The sequence below is a fragment of the Thunnus maccoyii genome, chromosome 5, assembly GCF_910596095.1.
Source record: "Thunnus maccoyii chromosome 5, fThuMac1.1, whole genome shotgun sequence".
NCBI classification, from domain to species: Eukaryota; Metazoa; Chordata; class Actinopteri; order Scombriformes; family Scombridae; genus Thunnus; species Thunnus maccoyii.
In genome coordinates this window covers 8,959,774-8,983,031 of record NC_056537.1, presented here as the reverse complement: position 1 = coordinate 8,983,031, position 23,258 = coordinate 8,959,774, and the positions used below count along the sequence as shown (strand labels likewise).

General features: G+C 39.2%; 2 protein-coding genes across 3 annotated transcripts; both read left to right on the top strand.

Moving 5' to 3' along the window:
- The first annotated feature begins 634 nt into the window (after positions 1–634).
- adpgk (ADP-dependent glucokinase) lies at positions 635–8,501 on the top strand. Of its 2 annotated transcripts, none has more exons than XM_042412039.1 (8): positions 635–853; positions 2,941–3,175; positions 3,927–4,152; positions 4,244–4,306; positions 4,698–4,818; positions 4,909–5,105; positions 6,097–6,195; positions 6,316–8,501. In XM_042412039.1, exons 2-8 carry the CDS (start codon positions 2,958–2,960, stop codon positions 6,874–6,876), a joined length of 1,485 nt encoding a protein of 494 aa, XP_042267973.1. In that variant the 5' UTR covers positions 635–853; positions 2,941–2,957; the 3' UTR covers positions 6,877–8,501. The 2 variants fall into 2 exon arrangements, with proteins under 2 accessions (XP_042267973.1, XP_042267972.1); XM_042412038.1 differs by having other exon boundaries at positions 6,313–8,501.
- A 1,480-nt stretch (positions 8,502–9,981) lies between these two features.
- Positions 9,982–15,588, top strand: ppib (peptidylprolyl isomerase B (cyclophilin B)). The gene is made up of 5 exons (XM_042412040.1): positions 9,982–10,216; positions 12,273–12,386; positions 12,777–12,870; positions 13,487–13,671; positions 15,278–15,588. The coding sequence occupies exons 1-5, from the start codon at positions 10,082–10,084 to the stop codon at positions 15,398–15,400; spliced, it is 651 nt and encodes a 216-aa protein (XP_042267974.1). The 5' UTR covers positions 9,982–10,081; the 3' UTR covers positions 15,401–15,588.
- Positions 15,589–23,258: the final 7,670 nt, after the last annotated feature.

Here is a 23,258-nt window from a genome sequence, read left to right as displayed (position 1 = left end):
CTTTATACATGTATATATAGTGGGTTATGTACAGTATATGCATGTAGATAGTACAGTATACACATATTTGTCCAGTATGTACAGTCATGCTTCAGTAAGATTTTGTCATTTTCATTGTGGAATTGCTTCTTTTACTTAAAATCTTTCTCCGTTAAAAAATATGTTTTTCTTCTTGTTCCTACAGTTGAATGTTTAAGCTTCATTGTGCAGAATGATGTACGTGCAGCATTTGACACTAGAAGACTTTTTTCACATTCGTCTGCTGAAAATGGAAAGTTTCTCTGTGCTCATTGAAAATCTGATTTTAAGAGGTGGGCCCACGAGCATTAATGTGACATCACAACTAGTTTGGAAGCCAATTCTGGTCCAATATTCAACATACAAGTGTGATGTAGAAACTTCAGAGCACAAACAAACACTGAGAATTGACTTTACACTGAAGTAGGAGACATCTTCTGTTCAGCAGTTAAACTTTTGAAAGGTTAAGGTTTAGGGCATGAGGAGTGAGATTGGTTAGGGTTAGGGCACTGTAAGCCAATCAGAGGCAGAGCAGGGCGGGTCATGACTTCGCCATCCTAGGATAAAAAAAATAGCGCGATTGCCTATGTACCCAGTAAGAGCGCATGCGCCGAGCGGCATACGGAAGACGCTGACTGCTGCTGTGTGCGCTGGCGGTATCGGACTGGACAGGCTGTCTTTCCAATCATTGCTCCTTCAATGACTTGAACCGACTCTGACTTCTACAGTTTCCTCTCCCAGTGGCGGTATTCAGCTAACTAAATGCTCTGTATGTGATTAACCAGGAAAGAGGGTCCTCTTCCCGACTAACAGACCTGAAGCCTTCACATTATCGGTACGTGTCCGCTAACAACTCTGAGGGTTTGACGACTAATCAATCAAAAGCTGCTTTCAAGTCGGATGTGCTGCCAAACAGAAAGTGCTCGCCTTTAAATTTAGACTGCTGTGCTAAGTCGAGCTGGCTAAAGCTACTTGCTGCTGTCAGATTAAGGATACACCGTGTGTTTGCTAGCTCAGTTAGCTAACTGTGTCCACGTTAGCAGCAACTTAACAGTCAAGCTGCTGTTTACTGAAGCATAAAGTCTGTAGCACAGACACTCAATGTTCTCATCCAGCATGAGTTTGCAAAGCAGAGAGAAGGTTTGAACCTGCACTGTCATCCAGGTGTAAATGTGGAGCTCATCAGCTGAAGTTGGTAACAGAGGCTGTAGATGGACATTTCTGCACAGAGGGACCACAGTACAACTTAAATATTACCGTACTTGAATAGAGAAAAGCTTAATTTCTTTTAAAAATTCTCAAATTATCTTTGACTCATTCATTCTTCTATAGTCATTATCACCAGATGATGAGCTGTGCTCAGCTATTAGATCATTCATCTAACAGGATGCAGAGCTGGAGCAGGAATAATGTAGAAAAACAGTCATACAGATGTGTAATCATGTACTAATGTGTTGTATGATTATATGATTTGTAGGCCTGCAACTAACCATTATTTTCATTATCGATTAATCTGCCAATTATGTTTTTCAATTGATAGATTAATTTAAAGAGGGATCAGTCATGTAGTCATGAGTGATCTGCTGTTTATTGTTTCATGAAACTTTTACTGTATCATTGTTTTGTGCTTTAATGAACAGTACGTACAGTACCAGTCAAAAGTCAGGACACACCTGGTACTGTTTATGTGTTGTTGAGTCTTGTGCAGGTCTATCTGTGTTTTACTGTTGAGTTTTATGTATTAAAGGCCCGTTTAGGGATGGGCATCGCAAACTAGCTCAGGCTATAAATGCCGTGGTAAGTGGCATGAGTTCAGGCTGTATACTTGTCCTTATACAAATAAACAAAATAATAAAAAAAAGGGTTGGTCTATAAAGTGTCAGAAAACAGTGAAAAATCTTTGTCATAATTTCCTAAAGCCTGAGGTGATGTCATCATATTGTCTGCTTTGGTGAATTTACTATCAAGCAAGATCAAGCATAGCAGCAAATCCTCACAAATGACATGAAATATTTGGCATTTTCTACTTTAAAAGTGACTGAAATGATTAACTGATTATCAAAATAGCTGCTGATTAATTTTCTGTCCATCGACTAATGAATTAATCTGGCTGCCGTCACAACAGCTCTTCATTTTACGCTCTCATTTACAATGATGCCATTATAGATTTGACCATTCTGTTTATGCTATAGTTAATATAATCAATTTGATGGCAAAACCATACAATTACTGTCTGGTTATTTTATTCACAAAGAATTTCTAAGCAAAAATGACAATTTTTACAATTCTTCGGTTCTGCTTTGTGAGGTTTTGCTTCTTTTCTCTGTTTTATTTCATTGTAAACAGAATATCTTTAGGTTTTGGACTGTTGGTTGGACAAAACAAGACATTTGAAGACTTGTCAATTGATTTTGAGCAGAATCCTAATATGATGATATGATCTGATCATGTTATCATGGTAGAAATTAGTAGAAGTAGTGATGCAAAAATTGTGGAACATTGTTCGTTGATTTGAACATTAGTTGGATTATTTCATGTGTGATTTCTGCAGTACCACTTCTTCCATATACATTGCTGTATACATTGATATCAAAAATATCCTCATTAATGATAATGGTTTCCATCATACCTCCTATCACAGGAGAGCGTCTGAGCTGAGCTGCTAGTCCAGCTCAACATAGTGAGGTTGTTTAATTTTGAGTCTTGTTCTCTGAATGTGTTTCTGTTTCTATGTTTGAACATTAACAACGCAGGTCAAAACTGGTAAATTAATTCTTTAACTGAGCTATTCTGCTTCATATAAACAGATCACCAGAATGCAGCTCCTTAATGCCAGTATCAATAACCAAAGTGAATACATCGATCAGTTTTGAATGCTTATTAGATAGGAGAGTAAGAACTGACTGATTTCCTTTTTCACAGGCGTGTGTGGGAGCATCATGTGGAGGAAGGCTTCAGCAGCGGCCCTGCTGGCGTTAGCTGTTGGATATCTCTACCATGGCAGCCCGGAGCTGCCAGAGCAAATTCTGCAGTATATCACCCTGCCAAACTTTCAGTCATCATCTCAGAGCCAGAACAGCCTCGAACAGGTCATCTCAGCTGCCTGGGAGACTCTGATCACTTTGCCGACGCGGCAGTGGAGCAAAGTAGCAGTAGGGTGAGTTGCAGAGTGTCACAGTGATGTAGGTTACGTGTTAGTCCCAAAACTGTCGCCTGAAGTTGATATTTATTGCAGCGTCTGTGCTCTCGCTGCTCTGCTGTACACTGAGGTATGTTGAGAGGCTCTACTAGTGAGAAGGAATGCGTTATCGTGAGTTAGTCCCAGCTCAGATGACGTGGTCCAAAATGGTGCTGCCCCATTGAATTATATTACTGTTTACACCTAGCCTTTAGCCTTTAGCCTTTAGCCTTTAGAGTAGCAAGGAAACTGGCTGAGTGTTTTAAAAAGGTGGCAGGTGATGATTGGCTGCACCTGAAGGACCGTCCACCAGGGGGATGGACAGACAAGGAAAGAAAATGAAAGTGTTATTTGGTTTCAGTATTACACTTGAAGGTACTTTTGGACTTGTTGAACCTTTTTTAAAGCACGTGTGTATCTGCACAAAACAACATTTATCCAGAAACAAAGTTTAACTGTAATGTCATCTCGATACTAGACGAGCCTTTTCTTCCTCATTGCTGCCTACATCCACAATTTTGGCAGTTCAGTCTGATTAAAAGGGTTATTGTGGAGTCTTTCCTTATTCAAATCAGAAAAAAATGACTTCACTTGCTAAAAGCCAGATTAAAAAAAAAAAACAATATGTATATCTTCAGGATTATTTTTACTTGGAGCCAGAATATGATAATAATCACAACCCACATTCAGTATTCCTCCATAACTGTCATTATTTCTTGTCTTTTCGAAGGGTGAACGCGTGTGTCGATGTGGTCGTCTCAGGAGTGGGACTGCTGCAGGCTTTGGCTGTGGATCCTGGCAGCGGCCTGGATCACGAAGTGTTGCACTCCAAAGAGGACTTGAGGGAAGCCTTCATCCATTACATGGAGCGTGGAGCAGCTGCCGAGCGTTTCTTCAGCGACAAGGAGTCCTTTCAGAGGATCGCACGTGCGGCAGCGGAGTACCCCGGTGCAAAGGCAAGGCTACCTTACTCCTCAGACTCGTGTAAGTTGTGATGTCTCTTTCGGCTTCCTGCTTCAATAAAGTTTACTGTTTTCCTTCTTCCAGCTGTATGTTGGAGGGAACGCTGCCCTCATCGGTCAGAAGCTCGCAACATATCCTGATCTGATGGTACAGTAGCATGAATTTACTTACTTTGTAAACTCTGACACTTACCCTAAATGATTGAGCTATTTAAGCTGATTATATTAATCAGTTTCAGGTATTTTAATAATGTTGCATAATGTTTTAAGTGCTTCGCTTTGTAGAAAATTGAACTGAAGATAATAAACATGAGAAAAATGTATGCTCCCAATTTACAAATTTCAAGAGAACTAATTATTATGAGATAAAAAAGGCAGCCTTTTAAACACAGTATTATAGTGTAATGCAGCATCCTTGACCTTCAGATTGAATTACATTAATTCTTCATGTTTGCAGATTGTTAGAGTTTAAATATACAGGACTGGTTCAAGATGATGTGCTTATGGTTGAGTGTAATATGGTTCTTCTTGTACTGCAGGTTTTATTATGTGGGCCAGTTGGTCCCAAACTTCATGAGATGCTGGACGAGCAGATAGTCGTTCCCCCGGATTCTCTCCAGGAGACGGACGAATATCACCTCATCCTGGAGTACAAAGCAGGTAATAATACAAGCGTGTAAAGATGTGTCATTTAAAACAGCTGTATCCTGCACTGTGTCTCACCCTCTTTGGTCTTCTTCTCATTTCAAGGTGAGCAGTGGGGCTCCACTCAGGCGCCTCAAGCTAACCGCTTCATCTTCTCTCACGATGTGTCCAACGGGGAGATGAGCTCACTGGAGACGTTTGTGGCGAGCCTGGAGGAGTTCGAGCCCGACCTGGTCGTCCTGTCTGGGCTCCACATGATGGAGGGTCAAGGCAGGGAGCTGTGGGAGGAGCGGCTGAAAGAGGTGATGAGCAACATTTAGCGTTTGTTAACGTCTTGTTTTAATCAATAGTGCTGCTGTTTTTGCATGTTTTAGCCCTCCTACATCATCATTGATAATGTATTTCTGTTGACCATTTTTCATTTTAATTTATTGGTTTTCAATCATTTCACTACAGTTTGTGCTTTTCAGGATGTCAGATACATTATTGCAGTGTTGTAATGCAGCGCAGATTTCAAATCCGTCAGGGTTGCGACTAATGATTAATTAATTAATCGATTCATTGTTTGATCTATAAAATGTCAGAAAATAGTGGAAAATGTCTGTGATAATTCCCAGAATCAAAGGTGACGTCTTCAGATATCTAAAACCCAAAGATATTTACTTTACTCTCATGTATTATAAAGTAAAGCATTAAATCATCACATTTGAGAGGCTAAAACTTGCATTTTTTTTGCATTTTTGTTTAAAAATTTACTCAAGACGATTATTCAATTATCGAAATAGTTGCCAGTTAATTTTATATCAAACGATTAATCGACTAATCATTACAGCTCTAAAATCAGTCCTCACTTTTAGCTGTAACCACCCACAATAATGTAACTTTCTAAGTGAAGTAAAGGCGATTAAAAGGTTCAGTGATGAATCACTTTCTATCTTTAGCAAGTCTACACACTGAATGAGCGGAAAGAAATGTCATTCAGCAACTGAAAAAATATGATGTGCTTTTGGAAATAGGTGCAATAAATGTAAAATATACTGCAGGTACATTTATAGTAAAACATACAAAAAAGCTGAGCCTTTTAACTCTGCCTACTTCTGTTTTAGCTGATGTTTCTGTTTCAAGCAAATTGGGAAACTTTACAGTCCTTGATTTTCAGAATAACAAAAAAAAAGGCAAATCAGCCAAATGAAGCTGCAACTAAAAGCTGAAAACAATGTTCCTGAGTATGTAATATGCTCGCACAGTCACGTGATGGTGTTTAAAATCTTGTACTTGCTTCCCCCTTTGCAGGCCGTGGCAGCCATATCTGACATCCGTAAAGATATTCCCATCCACCTGGAGCTGGCGAGCATGACTGACAAAGACTACATGAACAGCATCATGCAGGAGGTACATGTCAAACAGTTGGGCGAGTTTCATGTAGTGAACTTCACAAAGTGCCTCACAGAGAAAAAAATGAGGTTTTTTATATTTAATTGAAGTCTATTTTTTCCTGTTTCCTGTTAGCAGGTTATGCCCATTGTCAGCTCTATTGGGCTGAATGAGCAGGAGCTGCTGTTCCTCTCTCAGGCCGGCGAGGGGCCTCATGCAGACTTGGCCTCCTGGAAAGGCATCCCAGACGTGGGCCGAGTCAGCGACATCCTCCTCTGGGTTCTGGAGCAGCACGGCCGGAGCGACCCCTCATCTGAGGCCGACCTCACCCGCATCCACTTCCACACGCTGGCCTACCACATCCTCGCTACAGTGGATGGATACTGGGGGAACCAGGCGGCGGCAGTGATGGCCGGAGCACGAGTGGCCAGCAGTCAGGCCTGTGGCCTCCGGTCTGTTGACGTTAGCAAAGTGGAGCTGAAAGCCCCACTAGAGTTTCACAGCTCATACACTGAGCCACAGGAAAAGTTGTCCCTAAACCCAGCAGAGCCCGTTACTGTGTGGCGCAGAGGGAACGTCACCTTCCACCTGACACCGGTGCTGGTCTGCAAGCAACCACTGCGGACAGTCGGGCTTGGGGACGCCATCACAGCAGAGGGACTAGTTTACTCAGAGTTAAAGACCCAGCAGCCTTTCTGAGGTTTGCTTCAATCTGACCATCCAGGTGTCTGAAAAACGTTGATGGGATGTGCTGAGAAGACCCAGTGAAGTTTCACCTGCAGCCGCGGTTGTCGGTTCGGAGTCATGAACCCGTTCAGACCTCCGACTCCTGAAGCAAGTTCTGTGTCTTCCTTCCCAAAGCACGACTCCACTGAGCCTAAGAACACGATCCATGGAGACTGTTTTAAATCCTGCCTGATGACACTTCCAGTCTGCTTCAGTCCTGTCTCTTCTCCCTTCTCTAGTACTCCAGCAGACACAGAAATCGAGGTAGAACAGAACAGAACTGGATCTCACCGGTTTGTGAGGTGTTTCTGACACTATGCAGCTGGGCGCAGCTCAAAGCCATCTTCACAAACTCCAAAGAGTTTGGTCGGCTCACCTAATTTACTTTGACCTGCATATCTTCAGTATGCTGTGCCTTGAGAAAACAAAAGAATTTAAAAATATTTTATTTATATTTTAGAGCCAAGCAGACTTAAAATAAAGCATCACATAAGTTACCCTTCTAAGATATATATATATATACACATACATATATAAACATTTCTGTTTGACTGGAAACTGATGAGCTCTGTCGTAGAAGTGGTATTCTTGATGTTCCCTGTTTCTTTCCAACTTTTGGTGCATTCATGTAAAAATAGTCAGTAGAACACTTGAAAATTCATTGTCCCATGGTTTCAACCTTTTATTCTCAGAGTGTCTGACTTATTTACATGTAATAACTGTTATCTAGATATACTTGACATTTTTGTAATTTCTCCTGAGAGGATCAAAGTACTAAAGAGTGCGACGACAAAGTTTCTGTTTTTCTCACTCGTGGCCGAAACACTCCCATCATGAAGACGTTTCAGTTTGGAGTCTTGTCATTAGCACAAACAACAGGTATTATATAGTGTTATTATAATCTCTGATGTTTGTTAAATGTCTGATGCAGCGGTCCTTTTTCTTTTCACCACTTATTTGTGGTGTAGATCATATTACATTATCAGGGTTACTGTATTTGTTTCCTGTTCTTTTTTTTTTACAGTCTCTTTCTCTTCAGTTGTTGCTTTCCCTTCCTTTATAAAAATGTGATTTACATAACATGATTGGCTGGAAGATCTAAAAAAAAGCTGGCCAGTGTAACATACATGCAAAAAAAAAAAAAAGCTTTCTTATTGAAGTACAAACATACAGGTGAATTATGCTTTTTCATGGTTGTTTTTGTTGTTTTGTTGTTGTTTTTTCTTCTGAGCTTTCTTGGAAAAGCCTGCATCATGTTAAGATGTAACATGTCTGAACAATATGTTTGTATACCTCAAATGGCCACCGAAGCCATTGCAATAATGGAGTCTTAATGCAAACATACAACAAACATGTATGGCATTTTGTTTAACCGATTTGATTCTTTGCACTAGTAGAAAGTGGCAGGTGTGCCTGTAAAGGTGAATGTAACCTTAACTCCAACCCCCTCTACCCCCTCCCTCTTTATTTTTTAGCAAGTACAATCTATTCAACTTTACTCATTTCATGGTTCGTGTCTCATGTTTTTAACATTTGTAACTGTCGACCAGTTTCATTCCCTTGTAGTTTGTCATTAAAATGTGTATCTACATTCATCATTTGATGTTGAGTTAATTTCAAACGGACCCTCAAAACCGCCAAGTTTGAGTGATTTGCAGCAATTTGATGAAATGCAAATTTATTTGTATTACACATCACTAAATTAGTCATAATAAGGCCCTTTAACTGGGCTTTGCATTAATATTTAGACCTTTCCTATAAAAGTGCCCTTTGTCAAAGACTAGTTTACGTTACATTAACATAATCCAATACAAATGTGTTGACTTAAAGGTGACAAGATAAATACACAATGTACTGAGAGCTGCAATTAATGATTTTCATCATTGATTCATCTGCTAGTTATTTTTTTCAATTAATTGAATAATCGTTTAATAATAATAAAGATTAAAAGTCTTGATAACAGTAAGAAATCCATCAGTATAAAAGTCTACAAAATCGTTAAAATGATAATTTCTCAAGTTGACGTATTCAAATATCTTATTATTGATTATTATTTGTTTAAAAAAAATTGACTTAAATGATTCATTATTAAGATTGTTCCAGATTAATTTTCTGTCAAAAGACTAATTGATTAATTGTTTCAGCTCTACAGATGTTGGCAGTGCAGGGTGTCAGTAGGGTCCCACAGCTCATTTTTGCCTCAGGGCCGTAATGTGGGTTAATCTGGTCAAACTTGACCACCACTATGCAAAATCATAAGTTTATGCTTATAAAAGTGCTCTTTGTCAAAGACTAGTTTATGTTATGTTAACATGGTGCATAATCCTATAAAAATGCGTTTACTTGAAGGTGACAAGATAAATACACAATGTACAGAGAGATATAGAGCCACAACTAACTCTTTTCATTAGCAATTAATCTAATTATTACTTTTTTCAATTAATTGAATATTCGTTTAATAATAATAAAGAATTAAAGTCTTAATAAGACTACAAGACTACTACAAAATTGTTAAAAAGGCTCATCACAATTTCTCAAGTTGACATCCCTCCTCTGTTGCTCTTCCTGAGGTTTCTTCCCATTTTTGTTCCCAGTTAAATGTTTTTTTATGTAGTTTTTTCTTATTCTAATGGAGGGTCTCAGGACAGAGGATGTTGTATTGCTGTACAGACTGTAAAGCCCACTGAGGCAAGTTTCTGATTTATGTGGGCTACAGAAATAAAATTGACTTGACATATTTAAGTATCTAGTTTTTGTTTGACCAACTGCCCAAAGGAACTGTTCTTGTGTCGGAAAAATACATGATAAAAGGTAAAAGTATGAGTCTCATCGATGGATATGGGGAGCAAGTTCTTGCCCAAAGGTCTGTAAGCACATCAGAGTGAAGGAAAAAATGAGGAATACATTGTTTCTGATGATAACAAAAAGTGCAAAATGTCACTGAGATCTGGAGGATATTCAACAAAACGTTGTCACGCGTCTGCATGTGATTGGCTGAAACGCTCCGGTACGTGAACCAATCAGAGCGCGGTGCGTCTGGCACCAGTGTGACGGAGGCAGCGCAGCGCAGCCGTAGTCTCCACCCCGGATACCGCACTCCTTCTCCCCCCCCCACCCGGCTCGTATAAAGCTTGCAGGACTATCAAGCCTTTTCGGGCTGCTCATTTTCTTCTTGTTGATGGTCAGACTCTGCGAGAGAAGGATGAAGTTCCTTGTAGCCGTCACGGTCATTGTAGGATCCGTGATTTTCCTCGCTTTCCCTAACGGCTCGTCCGCTGACGAGAAGAAGAAAGGCCCCAAAGTGACTGCGAAGGTAGGTCTTAGCTCGCCAGCTAGCTCGCCGGCGGATCCTGCAGAGAAATCAGAGCTATTCCTCATTTGCTAAGCGTGAAAAGCTAACCGCTAGCTGCGGATCTTTTAAAGCCACGTCACACGCAAGTTGGCCCCTAGCGGCTACAAACCGGGATCTGTGGGCTGTAAAATGCTACTGGCTGGTCATAGCTAGCTACTTTCAGTGTTAGCTGGTGATTTCGGCCTTAATGCCAACTGTCCAAATGCATCCACATCCTTTTAAGCTTCCGTTATCGATGCGGGTTTAATCTATTGACTTATTTAGATAACCCGCTTGGCTGCAGCAGATGTCGTGTCTGGCCTTGTTGTGTCTGCCTGCAGCACGTTTGTCCACGTCCACAGTTACAAAGGAAGTAGGCATCATCTGGCAACTGACCAGGGCTGTAAGAAGTATTCAGATCCTTTGTTGAAGTAAAAGTACCAATACAGTACTGTAAAATACTCCATTACAAAAGTAAAAGTCTTGCATGTAAAAGTGCATACCTAAGTATTAGCAGTAAAAGTAGTGGTTTGTTCCCTCTGACTTATATTATTATATATGACATCATTAGATTATTACTACTATCATTGTTAGGGCAGCATGTTACTGTTGTAGCTGCTGGAGGTGGAGCTAGTTTCAACTACTTTACATACAGTTAGCCAGTTTAGTCCAGTGGTTCCCAACCTAGGGGTTGGGCCCCTCCAAAGGGTCAGCAGATAAATCTGAGGGGTCGTGAGATGATTAATGGGAGAGGAAAGAAGAAAAAAAAGTTCTGATACACAAATCTGTTTTCAGTTTTTTGGACTTTTTCTCTAATCTTTGATTTTATTTGAAATATTGGATCATTTGAACATTTATTGAAATGAAACCATGTGACAAGTTTGGAGGGAAAAATCACTGTTTGGTGGAGCTGTTAACAACTCATAGACATCTGAAATGTGACCCCGACGACACATTGTTTTTTTTTAAGACCTCAAAAGCCAAAAAGGTTGGAAACCACTGGTTTCATCTTTAACAATGTGTTGTATAAAAGCTTGTTATATTATCCATTGTGTCAAATCTTCATCTGAAAAGTAACTAAAGCCGTTAATAAATGTAGTGGAGTGGAAGTATAAAGTAGCATCAAATGGAGATACTCAAAGTATAAATACCTCAAAATTGTACTTCAGTACTTAAGTAAATGTACTTACAGACTAGTTTCTCTTTGCATAAAACTTAAAATAATTTTCTACTTGCAGCCAGTGTTTGGGTCACAAGTCTTTCCTTTTTTTGACACAAATCATTGTTTGTGGTGTAAAATGATAAACAAAAAAGGTTTGTGGGTTGAAAAAAAATCATTAGCATCTTATCATTTGACCAGAATATCACAAGTTATCTGTACAATCAAATGATTAGAATGAGTCACAGGCCGGTAATGCAAATACATGTAAAATACTGAAAGGTTGATTTGACTTTGTGCCTCATGGTGTGTCCTTAAACGTAAACTGAATATATTTGGGTTTTGGACAAAAGACATTTCAGGTCTCTTCTTTGTCTTTGGAAAATGGTGAACGACATCTTTCACCATTTTCTGACATTTTCATGCCAAATGACTAATCAATTAATTGACATAATAATCGACATTGATAATGAAAACAATTGTTCAATGCAGCTCTAAACATAAAATTAAGGCTGATAAAATCTTGGATAAACGTTTAGCACAAGATGCTCATATCTTTAAAATACGCATCACATCATACAGAAACAGCTGCAGGCAAATTCCCCAACAAAAGGCAGCTGCTGCAATTATAAATGAAAGATCTTATCTAACCTTTACCATCAGACTATAAGAGAAACATGTAAGTACTGGAACAAAAAAAATCACTGTATATTAATGAAAGATCCTGTTACTATGTAATTATCATGATGCTCATGTCAACCCAACCTTTTAGCTTGAAAATGTTATTAAAATTAAAACCTTAATTTGTGCTTCATCATGTGAGAAACTGGATTGATGAATAACTTTTATAACTTGACGTCTTTTTTTTTTTTTATATAGGTTTTCTTCGACATTAGAATCGGAGAGGAAGATGTTGGCAGAATCGTCATCGGGGTGTTTGGGAAAACTGTTCCCAAAACAGTCGACAACTTCGTCGCTTTGGCAACAGGAGAGGTGAGACCTTCAGGACCTTTTGTGGTCTATTTATCACACAGCTGGTTCATAACGTACCCAAACTGCTCCTCTCTGCAGCGCTTTGTTTGGCCTTATAGTCGCCCAGTCCAAGATAGAAAAAGAACAGTTTTGACGCACATTAAATGCAACATTTACTTGTTTTTACACAGTAACAGAGACAAGATACGAGTTTAAGGGTATTTCAGGTGAAGTAAGCAGTGAACTTCATATTTAACTTGGTAGCCACATCCTTGTTTACTTTCTCAACCACAAACCGCAAGTGCTGAAGATGGACTTTGAATAAATCTTTTTTCATGTGGTGTAAAATGTCAAATTCAGAGCTTTCAAGTGTTGTTTATGTTTTGTTTTTTTTTTGCTCTAATTAAACAGAAAGGATTCGGTTACAAGGGAAGCAAATTCCACAGAGTCATCAAGGACTTCATGATCCAGGGTGGAGACTTCACCAGAGGAGACGGCACCGGAGGTAAGATGGCTGCTGACACCTGCAGAATGACATTTATATCTTGTACTTTTTTTTTTTTCTTTGCAAGATCAAACTTGCTGGTGACTGTTGGCATCATTTCATGTTCTCAGCACTTCATGACTTCAGGGTGGTTTCTGTGGTATCATCGGCTCTTTTTTGTTTTGCCAAAAACAGTTTAGCTGTGCAAACTGACAGCAAAATGTCTAATTACAGCGGCTTTTCCTTCACCGAAGGTACAGGTGCCTTGTTTCCATCTGAGTCGGAAGATTTGACGATTCATTTTGTTTGTTTGTTTTTTTTTAATCACATTTTTTGTGCCACCACCTGTTTTGTAAGCTTCACTTTGTCATTTTGTTGACTTCACTAGTGGAGCATATTTGACTTTGGCGGATGCTCCCAGTCAGAGTGACTTACAGCTGTTCTCTTCAGTATTCATAAAGAAAAAGTTATCAGATAAAGTGAAGATAAACATTTGGCAGCAATCAAGTCGTCCAAGTGATGTGTAAAGGTTGCTAGTGAACATTTGTGGAAATAAAAAGCCAATAATAAACTAGAACTGTCTTCTACTGATTTCAAATGGTACAAATTAGATGTTTTTTTTCTTCTCTAAATGAAGGAAAGAGCATCTATGGAGACCGTTTCCCCGATGAGAACTTCAAGCTGAAGCACTACGGCCCCGGCTGGCTCAGCATGGCAAACGCTGGAAAAGACACCAACGGTTCTCAGTTCTTCATCACCACAGTTCAGACTCAGTGGCTGGACGGCAAACACGTCGTCTTCGGAAAAATTCTGGAGGGAATGGTGAGTGGGTTTAAAAAAATGAGTCACTAAGCATTCAGCTGCTATCCAAACACTGATCTGGTGTGTGTGTGTGTGTGTGTATATGTGTAGTTTGTCATCAGCTAAGACGTACCTGAGGAAGTGCCTCAAATAGCAGGTCTGACTTCAGACTAAAATAGACACAAGTCTTCTGCTCTGTGCCAGGAAATTGGTTTCTAACTCGGCCTATAATGTGCACTTCATGTAATTTTATATGCAAGGAAATAACAGGTCATTTTTGATTCATTGTTTTGTCTATAAAACGTCAGAAAATCATGAAAAATATGTTTATATGTTTATAATTTCTTAGAGCTCATGGTGACGTCTTCAAATGTCCTGTTTTTATCTGATCAACAGTCCAGAATGTGAAGATATTCCCTTTACTGTCATTTATGACACAGAAAAGCTTAAAATTCTCACTTTATAAGCTGCAAACAGCACATTTTTAGTATTTTTGCAAAAAATTACTAAAATATTTGTTCGATTATCAAACCAGTTGTGGATTGTTGCAGCTCTAATTCTGCACATTGTGAATTGTAGTTGAATCGGGCGATCTGTGCAGACATCCAGACTTATGATTAACATTCTGCAGCTCTGACAGCTCTGGCTTTTCTGAAGGCTTCTGCACACACTAACAACCTCCTTTCACTTTGACGTCGGTAACAAATGGTGCAAAAGGACTCAGGATTGCATCATGAATATAGATCACATCTAGATGGTAACACTGAGGTTGAATGTCACGCAGAAAAGCAGAAATAAAAACCAACCAAGCACATCAATAATAATAATAATAATAATAATGTCATAATAACAAACAGGTTGACCAGTGATGGGAAGTAACTCAGTACATTTACTCAAATACTGTATTATTTCTACTCTACTACATTTCAGATGGAAATATGATATTTTTCACACATTTATGTGACAGCAGCGTTACTGTTTACTCTGCAGATTATTTTAAATTAAAAAAAAAAAAACTGATATAATTCAGTGTTACAGATTAAGCTGCCCAATAGTATAAAATAGTTCAAATTGGCTCCACTTTAACCAGCAACAACATTAAAATGATCCTTGTACATTACTGTAACTGTAAAACTGATAATACGTATGTAATAAAGAGTATTTTTACTCTGTGCTATTAGTACTTTTTATGTAAAGCTGCCCTGTAGAGTTTTCTTATAAACAAATGAAAGTTATGTTTACATTCACTGTTACTCACCAGAACTCATAACAAATATGTTGAATCCATTTCCTTCCTTTTTATAAAACATTTGCAAAACGGTTTTTTAAGGTATTTTATATCCTGCACTGTTTACATCCATGTATACTAGCTTCTTCTTCTCTGCCTTTGCTGGTGCATTGCTGTGTTTCTCTGTATTACAGACACCTATAGATCAATGGAATAGTGTGAGACGATGTACAAGGCAAACAAAATGGGATCCACTGATTAAATAAAAACTGCTCCATAGCACTACTAGAGGTCACAAACTCCACAGGGAACATTTAAATAAAGGATCTGAAAACGCAGACCACTGAGGCTGACAAAGATATTTTGATATTGCTGACGTTGTCTGTTTTCATCTTGCAGGATGTGGTGAGGAAGATCGAGGGCACAAAGACAGACGGCCGCGACAAGCCTCTTAAAGACGTCACCATCCACGACTGCGGCAAAATCGAGGTGGAGAAGCCATTCGCGGTGGCCAAGGAGTAGAGAGCACTGCTGAGGGGGGAGAACAACAAGGGGGGGAAACAGGACTGGGGGGCAGGGGGGAGGGTAGGGGAGGGGATGGGAGGGGGGGTCGTTGGGGGAATCGTGCAGGCCACTTTGTTTTATCACTACCAGCCCTCTGGTCCTGGAGAAAGGGCTTTGGGTCATTCGGTGTCAGTGGCTGCCGTCTTAAAAAGCACCAGAAGAGCATAAACATCAAGCAATCATGACGCCGCTCTGGGTCCATTTACCAACGAGCATTCCAAGGTGCACTTAACTGTTGGTTGTTGTTTTTTTTTTTTTTGTAAAAAATGAAATCTCTGAATAAAGGTTTCAGTTTTTGTTAATTCGCTGAGTGAGTTTTATTGCTCCAGGTTGCCGTTAGCAACATGAACTGTGGATATTTAAACTTGAACTCGTGTGAGAGCCATCAATCACTTTGTCTTGTTTGTATCCATCCACACAATTTAGGCTGAGTAATTATCCTTATGACCACTAGAGGTCTACAGCAGTGCAAACTCTCTTGATTGCAGAAACAATCAGTATGAAACTTTATAAAATCATGACAGCAAAGATCAGGAAACAGGTGTAACATAAATCCTTGTTACCTGTGTGCTGAATAATAAGACAGTCCAAAAGTAGAGAATAGAAAAGACAAGAAATAATATAATAAAGGTAACAATGAAGATAAACAACATAAATAAAAGAAAAGAATGGCCAGAGATGTTTTGAAGCAGCAAAAGAATGAATCTGTTCTATAAAGGAACGTCACTGAGTTTTAATCCTATATTCAGTTAAATATTCTGTGAGTTTTACAGCTTTTCTGTTTTCTGAGCTATTAATCGGGGTGAGGTCTATGTCAAAAACTGCCAGAAACACTCTAAATACTTTCCTTGAGACATCCCATCTCATGAATAAAGAAGTTGCCCAACATGGTAAAGAACTGAATTCTGGAAAGCTTAATAGTAGCAGAACAGAATATCGACATCCTAAATGTGTATGTTGATGTGAGTGTCCGTGAGACTGAAGCAGTTTTGAATTGTGAATGAAACCTGAAGGTTTGAATGTACTTACAGTTAAAAGGGAGAGAGATTATCTCAATCAGCTGTGTCTGCATCTCCTTAGAAACAGTCTACAACCTTGTAATCTCATAAAGAAACTGACCATGAGAACATGAATGGTTGAACCACTGAGCCAGCAGACTGACCCTCACATGTTCAGGAAAAAAATCCCATTTTGTTGAGGAGAAATTGATTTGACTAAAGCTTGCAGCCCAGAGATTTGTACATCATTAATGGCAGCAGGATGAGCTGAGAATGAGGATCTATAATATCTGTACACAGTTTAAGAAACAGGAGGAACCACCTGCAGTTTGTATTGCAGTCAATGAGAGCCAGACTGTATGCTCCCTATCAATTAAGGTTTAGATCTCAAAAACTAGAACTCCTATGGGAAATATATTTACATTTTGAAAGAGAGGAGGCTTGTGGGAACATTTAGAGATATGATTTGTGCTTCGAGAGTTAAAAATGTGGCTCTCTCTGCCTGATTTCTCACACACTGATAAGATTTGAAAGCTGCTGTAAAAGCCCTCACTGTGGATTTAAATCTCTCTAAAAGTACAACAGGTATCACAACACAGAACATAACTTTGAATATTGAAAGTTTTCTGAACGTTTTAAGGTTTGAACAGGAGTCTAGGCCAACGTATGTCCAATCTAGTAACAAAGAGTCTATCATTCCTCCCATAGACTACCATTATACATTTTAATATTTTAAAAATGTATATAAAATCACTGAAATATGCTAGAAAAAATAAAAAATAACAGCACACATTGTGGAAACATGCTGAACATGTTTGAGGTGTTTCTAGCTGTCAGCGTGTGGGTGCCGGTGTAAACTGCAGAGGGCCCCCTCACACCAGAGACACCAGCTCTGCAGCACAACAGGGGCAGTCCGTGTTTGTGGTTTCACATGTGATTTTACTGCAATAAAATGAGGAATTGTGCATTTCTGTGGCGCTCTGTCTATTCATAATTGCTGAGGACATAAAATGGTTCCTCTGGCATTCCACTTGTTTGTTCCACTAATATCACACGTTCACTGTGGGGGGAAGAAAGTGGTTTTAAACACACACACAGAATGACTATTTGTCCTTTTTCTATTACTCTGTGAATAGAGTTCACTGGACCAGGACAGTGTAGGTAATGTTAGGTGGAGTTGTCAATTGCAGAAAAGAAAATGGACATCAGACACACCTTCCTGTGATTGTCCGATCTTCCTGATGCTCACGTGGCGAGAAAAAAAAAAACACCCCCAACTGGCGCTTCAAGCATGTTTCAACAAACACAAACACAGACATGTGGTCTGGTCAGCCATGTTGTCACGTCTGTACAGTATGTTCTGCTTCATTGGCTGTTGCTTAGAGCCATAATTAATAGATTGTCGATTGCAGCGACTAATTCATGTGTTTTGTATTCACACAGCTCAGGATTAGAATTGGTTTCCAGGTCAGATTGGTCTATATTAATGGTCAGACTGTCTTTGGTCCAGGCTGAACTATCTCAACAACCTTTGGATGGATTGACATTCATGGTCCCCAGAGGATGAATCCAAATGTCTTTGGTGACCCCCTGACTTTTCCTTTAGCACCATCAGCAGGTTGACATTTTTAGCTTTTAATGAAATATCTTGACAGTTATCGGACGGATTGCCATGAGATTTGGTTCAGATATCCATGGTGCCCACAGGATGAATCCTAATGACTTTGGTGATCCTCCGTCTAGCGTCACCAGCAGGTCAAAGTCTAAATCTCTAAATCTCAACATATACTGGATAGATTGGCACAAATTTTGTACAGAGGAGGTCAAAACTCAAGCAACACATGTAGTATTTAAAAAAAAAAACAACTATTTTGAGACCAATGTGGTTCGCCTTAAGGCCAATTTGTCACACAATAAAGCTATTTTAAGTGTTGCTAGAGTTTTGACCTCTTCAGACTTTATGCATCTTGGAAGAAGATTAAGTTGGGCCAGAAATCCCAAATCTACTATTAAAACTTTTGTACAGACATTTATGGTTCTCAATGAATGAATGCTGATGACTTTGGTGACCCCCTGACTTCTCCTCCAGCCCCCACCATGAAGTTCGCATTTGTGGTTTCGACTGAAATATCTCAACGACTATGAGATGTTTGATACACACACTCATGCCCCTTTAAGGATTATTTATAATAACTTTTATGATCCTCTGACTTTTCATATTTCCATCATCAGCTCAAAATGTGTCCAATACTTTGTTTTAGGTCCAAATATCTGCAAAACCGGTGAAATTCCAATCAGCTAAGAAGACATCCATTGTGAACATTATGCCTGCTTAACATCAACATGTTATCATTACCATTGTGAGCATTAGCAAGACAACACTGAGTCAGCATATGGATATACGATATATACAATATTTGACACTAACAAGAGCACAAGTGAAGAGGTTATTATCTTGCATAAGCAGTGTATTAAATTCCTTAGTGCTTTGCTACTTTTAGTATAGTAGCCATATGGAAATAATAATCTGTATAATAATCAGGGACGTAACTATAAATCAGAGGCTTAATAACAACTCTTTCACCATATAAAACTGTAATATTTACAGTATGTCACAAAGACCTCTGCCCAACTAACAACCCCCCTGATAATAATTGATATTATTGTAACATCATGTACAGATAATAATAATAATAATATTGTTGTATTCCCATGAAGCCATTTTTAGAAGCAATGTCTGGAAAAATGTAGAGGCCATGGGAACAGTGCTGGGAATGGTATTCCTAAACACAACTGACCTCATCTGTTTTTGTGAACTCGTCTGCAGACATAAGGTAATCTGGAATCAAGCATGGAAAAGTGCTACACACTCATCTGTGTGTTTGCTACCATTCTTTGGAGATGAGAAGTGTCTGGTCTGATAAAAAAAAACATATTAGTTATCTAAAAAGTATGATGATATGATGTTATATACATTGGAAGAGGCCCTCGCTGTTGTGAAGATGTTTTCATCTTTATATTTAGATGCTGATGCCCATCTCTGGACTAATTTCTTAATGGTGTTGGCAGACGTGTAGAACTGAGACTTTACTTGAGTCAGATTTAAGCCTGACTTCAGTCTGCTGTGAGATTTGACTTACATGATACTCGACTGCCTAAAGACCTGAAAAAAATTAAAGTCTCATGTTTTGGGTAAAATCCTGGAACAGTAAAACATAAAAGAAGAGCTAAACTTGCATAATCAAACAGTTGAGGGGTCAGTTTATCCAAATTACAAAAAAAAAGCTCATAATCTCCTCACTTACCTCTAGTTTTATCAAGATATGCAGATCGCTCTGGCTTTATGCATCCAGGTTTATCCATCTCTGATATTTCTGCCTCGACCTCACTAAAGTGGAAGTGAGCGGAATTCCTGTTGCTCACAGCGTTGAAAAATTATATCCGAAACATTTCAACAGCGACAACTCTTTCCAGATACAATGTCGTGGTTATTTGTGATAATACACAAAACACACAGATTTAACATGAGCATGGAAGTCCATTCTTGACCCTTGGATCTGTATCTGAGAAAGAATAATATCAACTCTAGTCCCACTTAGAAGCTTTCTCTTTTGAGAACAGGTGTCGTGATAACAGGTGGTCGCAGTATTGACTGGGAAGGGGTCAAACTCATTGATCAGGTCTCTTTGGTCGAGAAAGATCAAGAGAAGGCCATTTACATCTGCTGCCAGAGACCATCTTTGGACAGAGTCCGACGTTCTACTTGCCTGAGATTTGCCCTCAAAGAATGGAGACTTGACTTAAATGAATAATTAAGCATTTTAGGAAACTCGCTAATTCACTTTCTTGCTGAGAGTTAGATGAGAAGATTGATACCAGTCTCATGTCTGTACAGTAAATATGAATTTAGGGCCGGCAGTCAGTTAGCTTAGCTTAGCATAACGACTGGAAACAGGGGCTACCACCTACCAGCACCTCAAAAGCTCACTAACTAACACTTTATATCTAATTTGTTTAAACCTGCATTAACTAATTTTTTTGGCCACTTTGTGAACGCAACAAGGTGTGAACACAACATTGACATATCATCACCTTTTAAGTTGATATGTTGAACTTAGCAAACAGTTGCTTATTGACACATCCAGCAGTTACGGAGCAACATTATTATTCATTTGGAGTCGTGTTTCTGTCCACCTGGTGAATGTAAGTCCAATATTCACTCTCTCTGCTTTTGCTCTCTACCAACTACTGAGGAAAATATCTGGCTCTTCAGCTGCTGAACGCTCCACTGTGTTTGAGAAGGGTCTTTCTGTCTTGCAGACCTACACGACACAACCACTTCACTACACGACACCCCCACCCCCCCCACACACACACGCACACACACCCTTGACCCCTAACCCTGAGCTGCTCATGCCTAAACCAAACCAAGTGGGTGTGTTGTGTTGATAGGTACTGTGAGGAGCAGATAAACCTACTTGCTATGTTCGCCAGCAAGTCGCTAACTGTGTCTGTTTGCCGTTTGGTGCCAACGTTGCCAGATGGGAAATGTTGAAATGTATTTCGAGGAAAATTATCATACAAGAGTCATAACCAAGAAAACAAATAGGTGTAAATGCAAAACAACTTTTTGACACCACCTACAAATCTTAACCTGACACGTCAGATGGTTTGTTACACAGAACCATCTGAGAAGTCGTCCTTGGAAACTGTTTGGAAAAGGGCAGGCACTTTAAAAAAATACTTGCAAGGTGATTGGATGAACCATCTGTCTATCACCATCTTACCTCGTGAAGCAGCTGGATTCGTGAGCTTGTGATATCACAAGATCACACGAGAATCCTCACAGGATGCTGATTGGTCCAAACCACCAGTGGTTCGGACACAAGTGCATAACTTGAAGCCTAACGAGATGGATTCTCATATGATCTCATGATGTTGTGATCTCACGAATCCAGCTGCCTCGCAAGGGTAAACAAATCTAGCCACATTGTTTAAAAAAATAAAAATAAAATATTGCTGATGTAGTTATATGACGCATGGAAAGGGGGTAGTCTCTAGGGACTCATTCAAATTAAATTGTCCTAATGTTAAAAATAAAAGCATAGCTGTTCAATAAAGTAAGGAGCAAAAACATTCCTGTATGTTTGTTGGCGTCGCGTGAGAAAAGATGCGTAAACAAAGACACACAGGATACATATTACTTTATTACTTTATTACTATATTTTTCTATCCTGATTGTGTTGGGCAATTAATTAAAATGAGCTGGTGTAGACTGATTTCAACTATTAATGCTAAGTGTCACAAAATGATCAAATTATCGTACATTATGGGACTTTTGGCATTATTGATTGTAGAACGTACAGAAGGCAAAAATATCGTACAAATACGATCATTATCATACATCTGGCAACGTTGTTTGGTGCTGGGCAGGTAGTGTACAGTGGGTAGAGCTTTTTCTCTGAAAACAGCTGTGTGAACATGACGCTACCAGCGCTGAGAGTGAATAAAAACAGGAAAGTTGCTGCCGGACAACTAAACAATGAGCTGAAACTCTTTATAAAGCTCCATAAAGCCAAGAGCAGCTGCAGAGCCACTGATAATTCTCTGTAGGTTCGTCACTACGAGTGACGCCGCTGACGTTACACATTGTCATTAGATACATTATTATTATAGAAATATCGATTAAGCGGAATGGCGTGTCGAAGTCTCAACACTCAGTAAAAAAGTGAATAAGATTATTTCCCAAAAGGTCCAACTATTCCACAAAAAGACAATTCTTGGGGTTTCAGTTCACGTACATATAATCGATCAATCATGCTGAAGAGTTTCAGTATAGTATCTTTATTAAAATCAGCCATTGGAATCAAAAACAAGTTTCATAAATGTTTATAATCATCTGACACAAATGTCAAACATGGTTTCTGACCAGCTGTAAAATGTTTCCATGTTTCTATAACTCTGCAGGTACACACCCTGACTAAAAAGACTCTCACAGGGAAAGTCCATCTTTATTTTCAGACGTGGTTTAGCATGAAGTTGCATAATTACAGAGGAGTGTGTGAACGCTATATCATTTTGAAAAATTATCTCACTAAAATATGAAATTATATATGCTTTGATGACCTGTGATTTAAGTTTTTATGTGTGTGAGGAATTTAAAGTTGAAAAAAGTTGATATTGTGCCTCTAGAGGCCTCATTGTGGACTTACTGCTAAATTCTCTTTATGTATGTTTTTTTTGTGATAACGGGGCTAAAGTTGCTCCACAGAATCCAGCCAAGAAGATATTTTGGATGAGACAGAAAGCGAGTGTTTGCCCTGCAGTCCTTGTTTTGCCCAGATTCACTCAGGCATCGAATGACTCACCAGAAGGAAAATATGGAAAGAATTCCCTGGAGTCGGCACAACCGTGGTCTTGGTTAAACCCTCTGTTGTTCAGATTGGCCTTGTTTGTGGCGATTGGGGATTGTCCGGTGAAACAGTGTTATTCTTCACTTACTGGCTTTGCTGGAAAAGCTGTGACGAGCCGGACATATCTGGCATAGCTTCCTGCAAGAGGCTTTGTCAACGAGATTAAAAGAACACTGGAGAGAATCACAACACGAAGCGTGGAGGCGTTCGGTCACAGCGGAGGACCAAAACGTCCACATCCTGCCCTCCTGTCATGGACCAGTGGAGCATATTTTTATGTTTGACGCTTAAAGTTTGAAAGTAGCAGGTATATCTGCTAAACTTTAATATGTTGAATCCCCTATAATATAATTAGATCACTCAGTTAGAATATGGATTCTTTCGAGGAAAAGAAAAGGCCTTTGA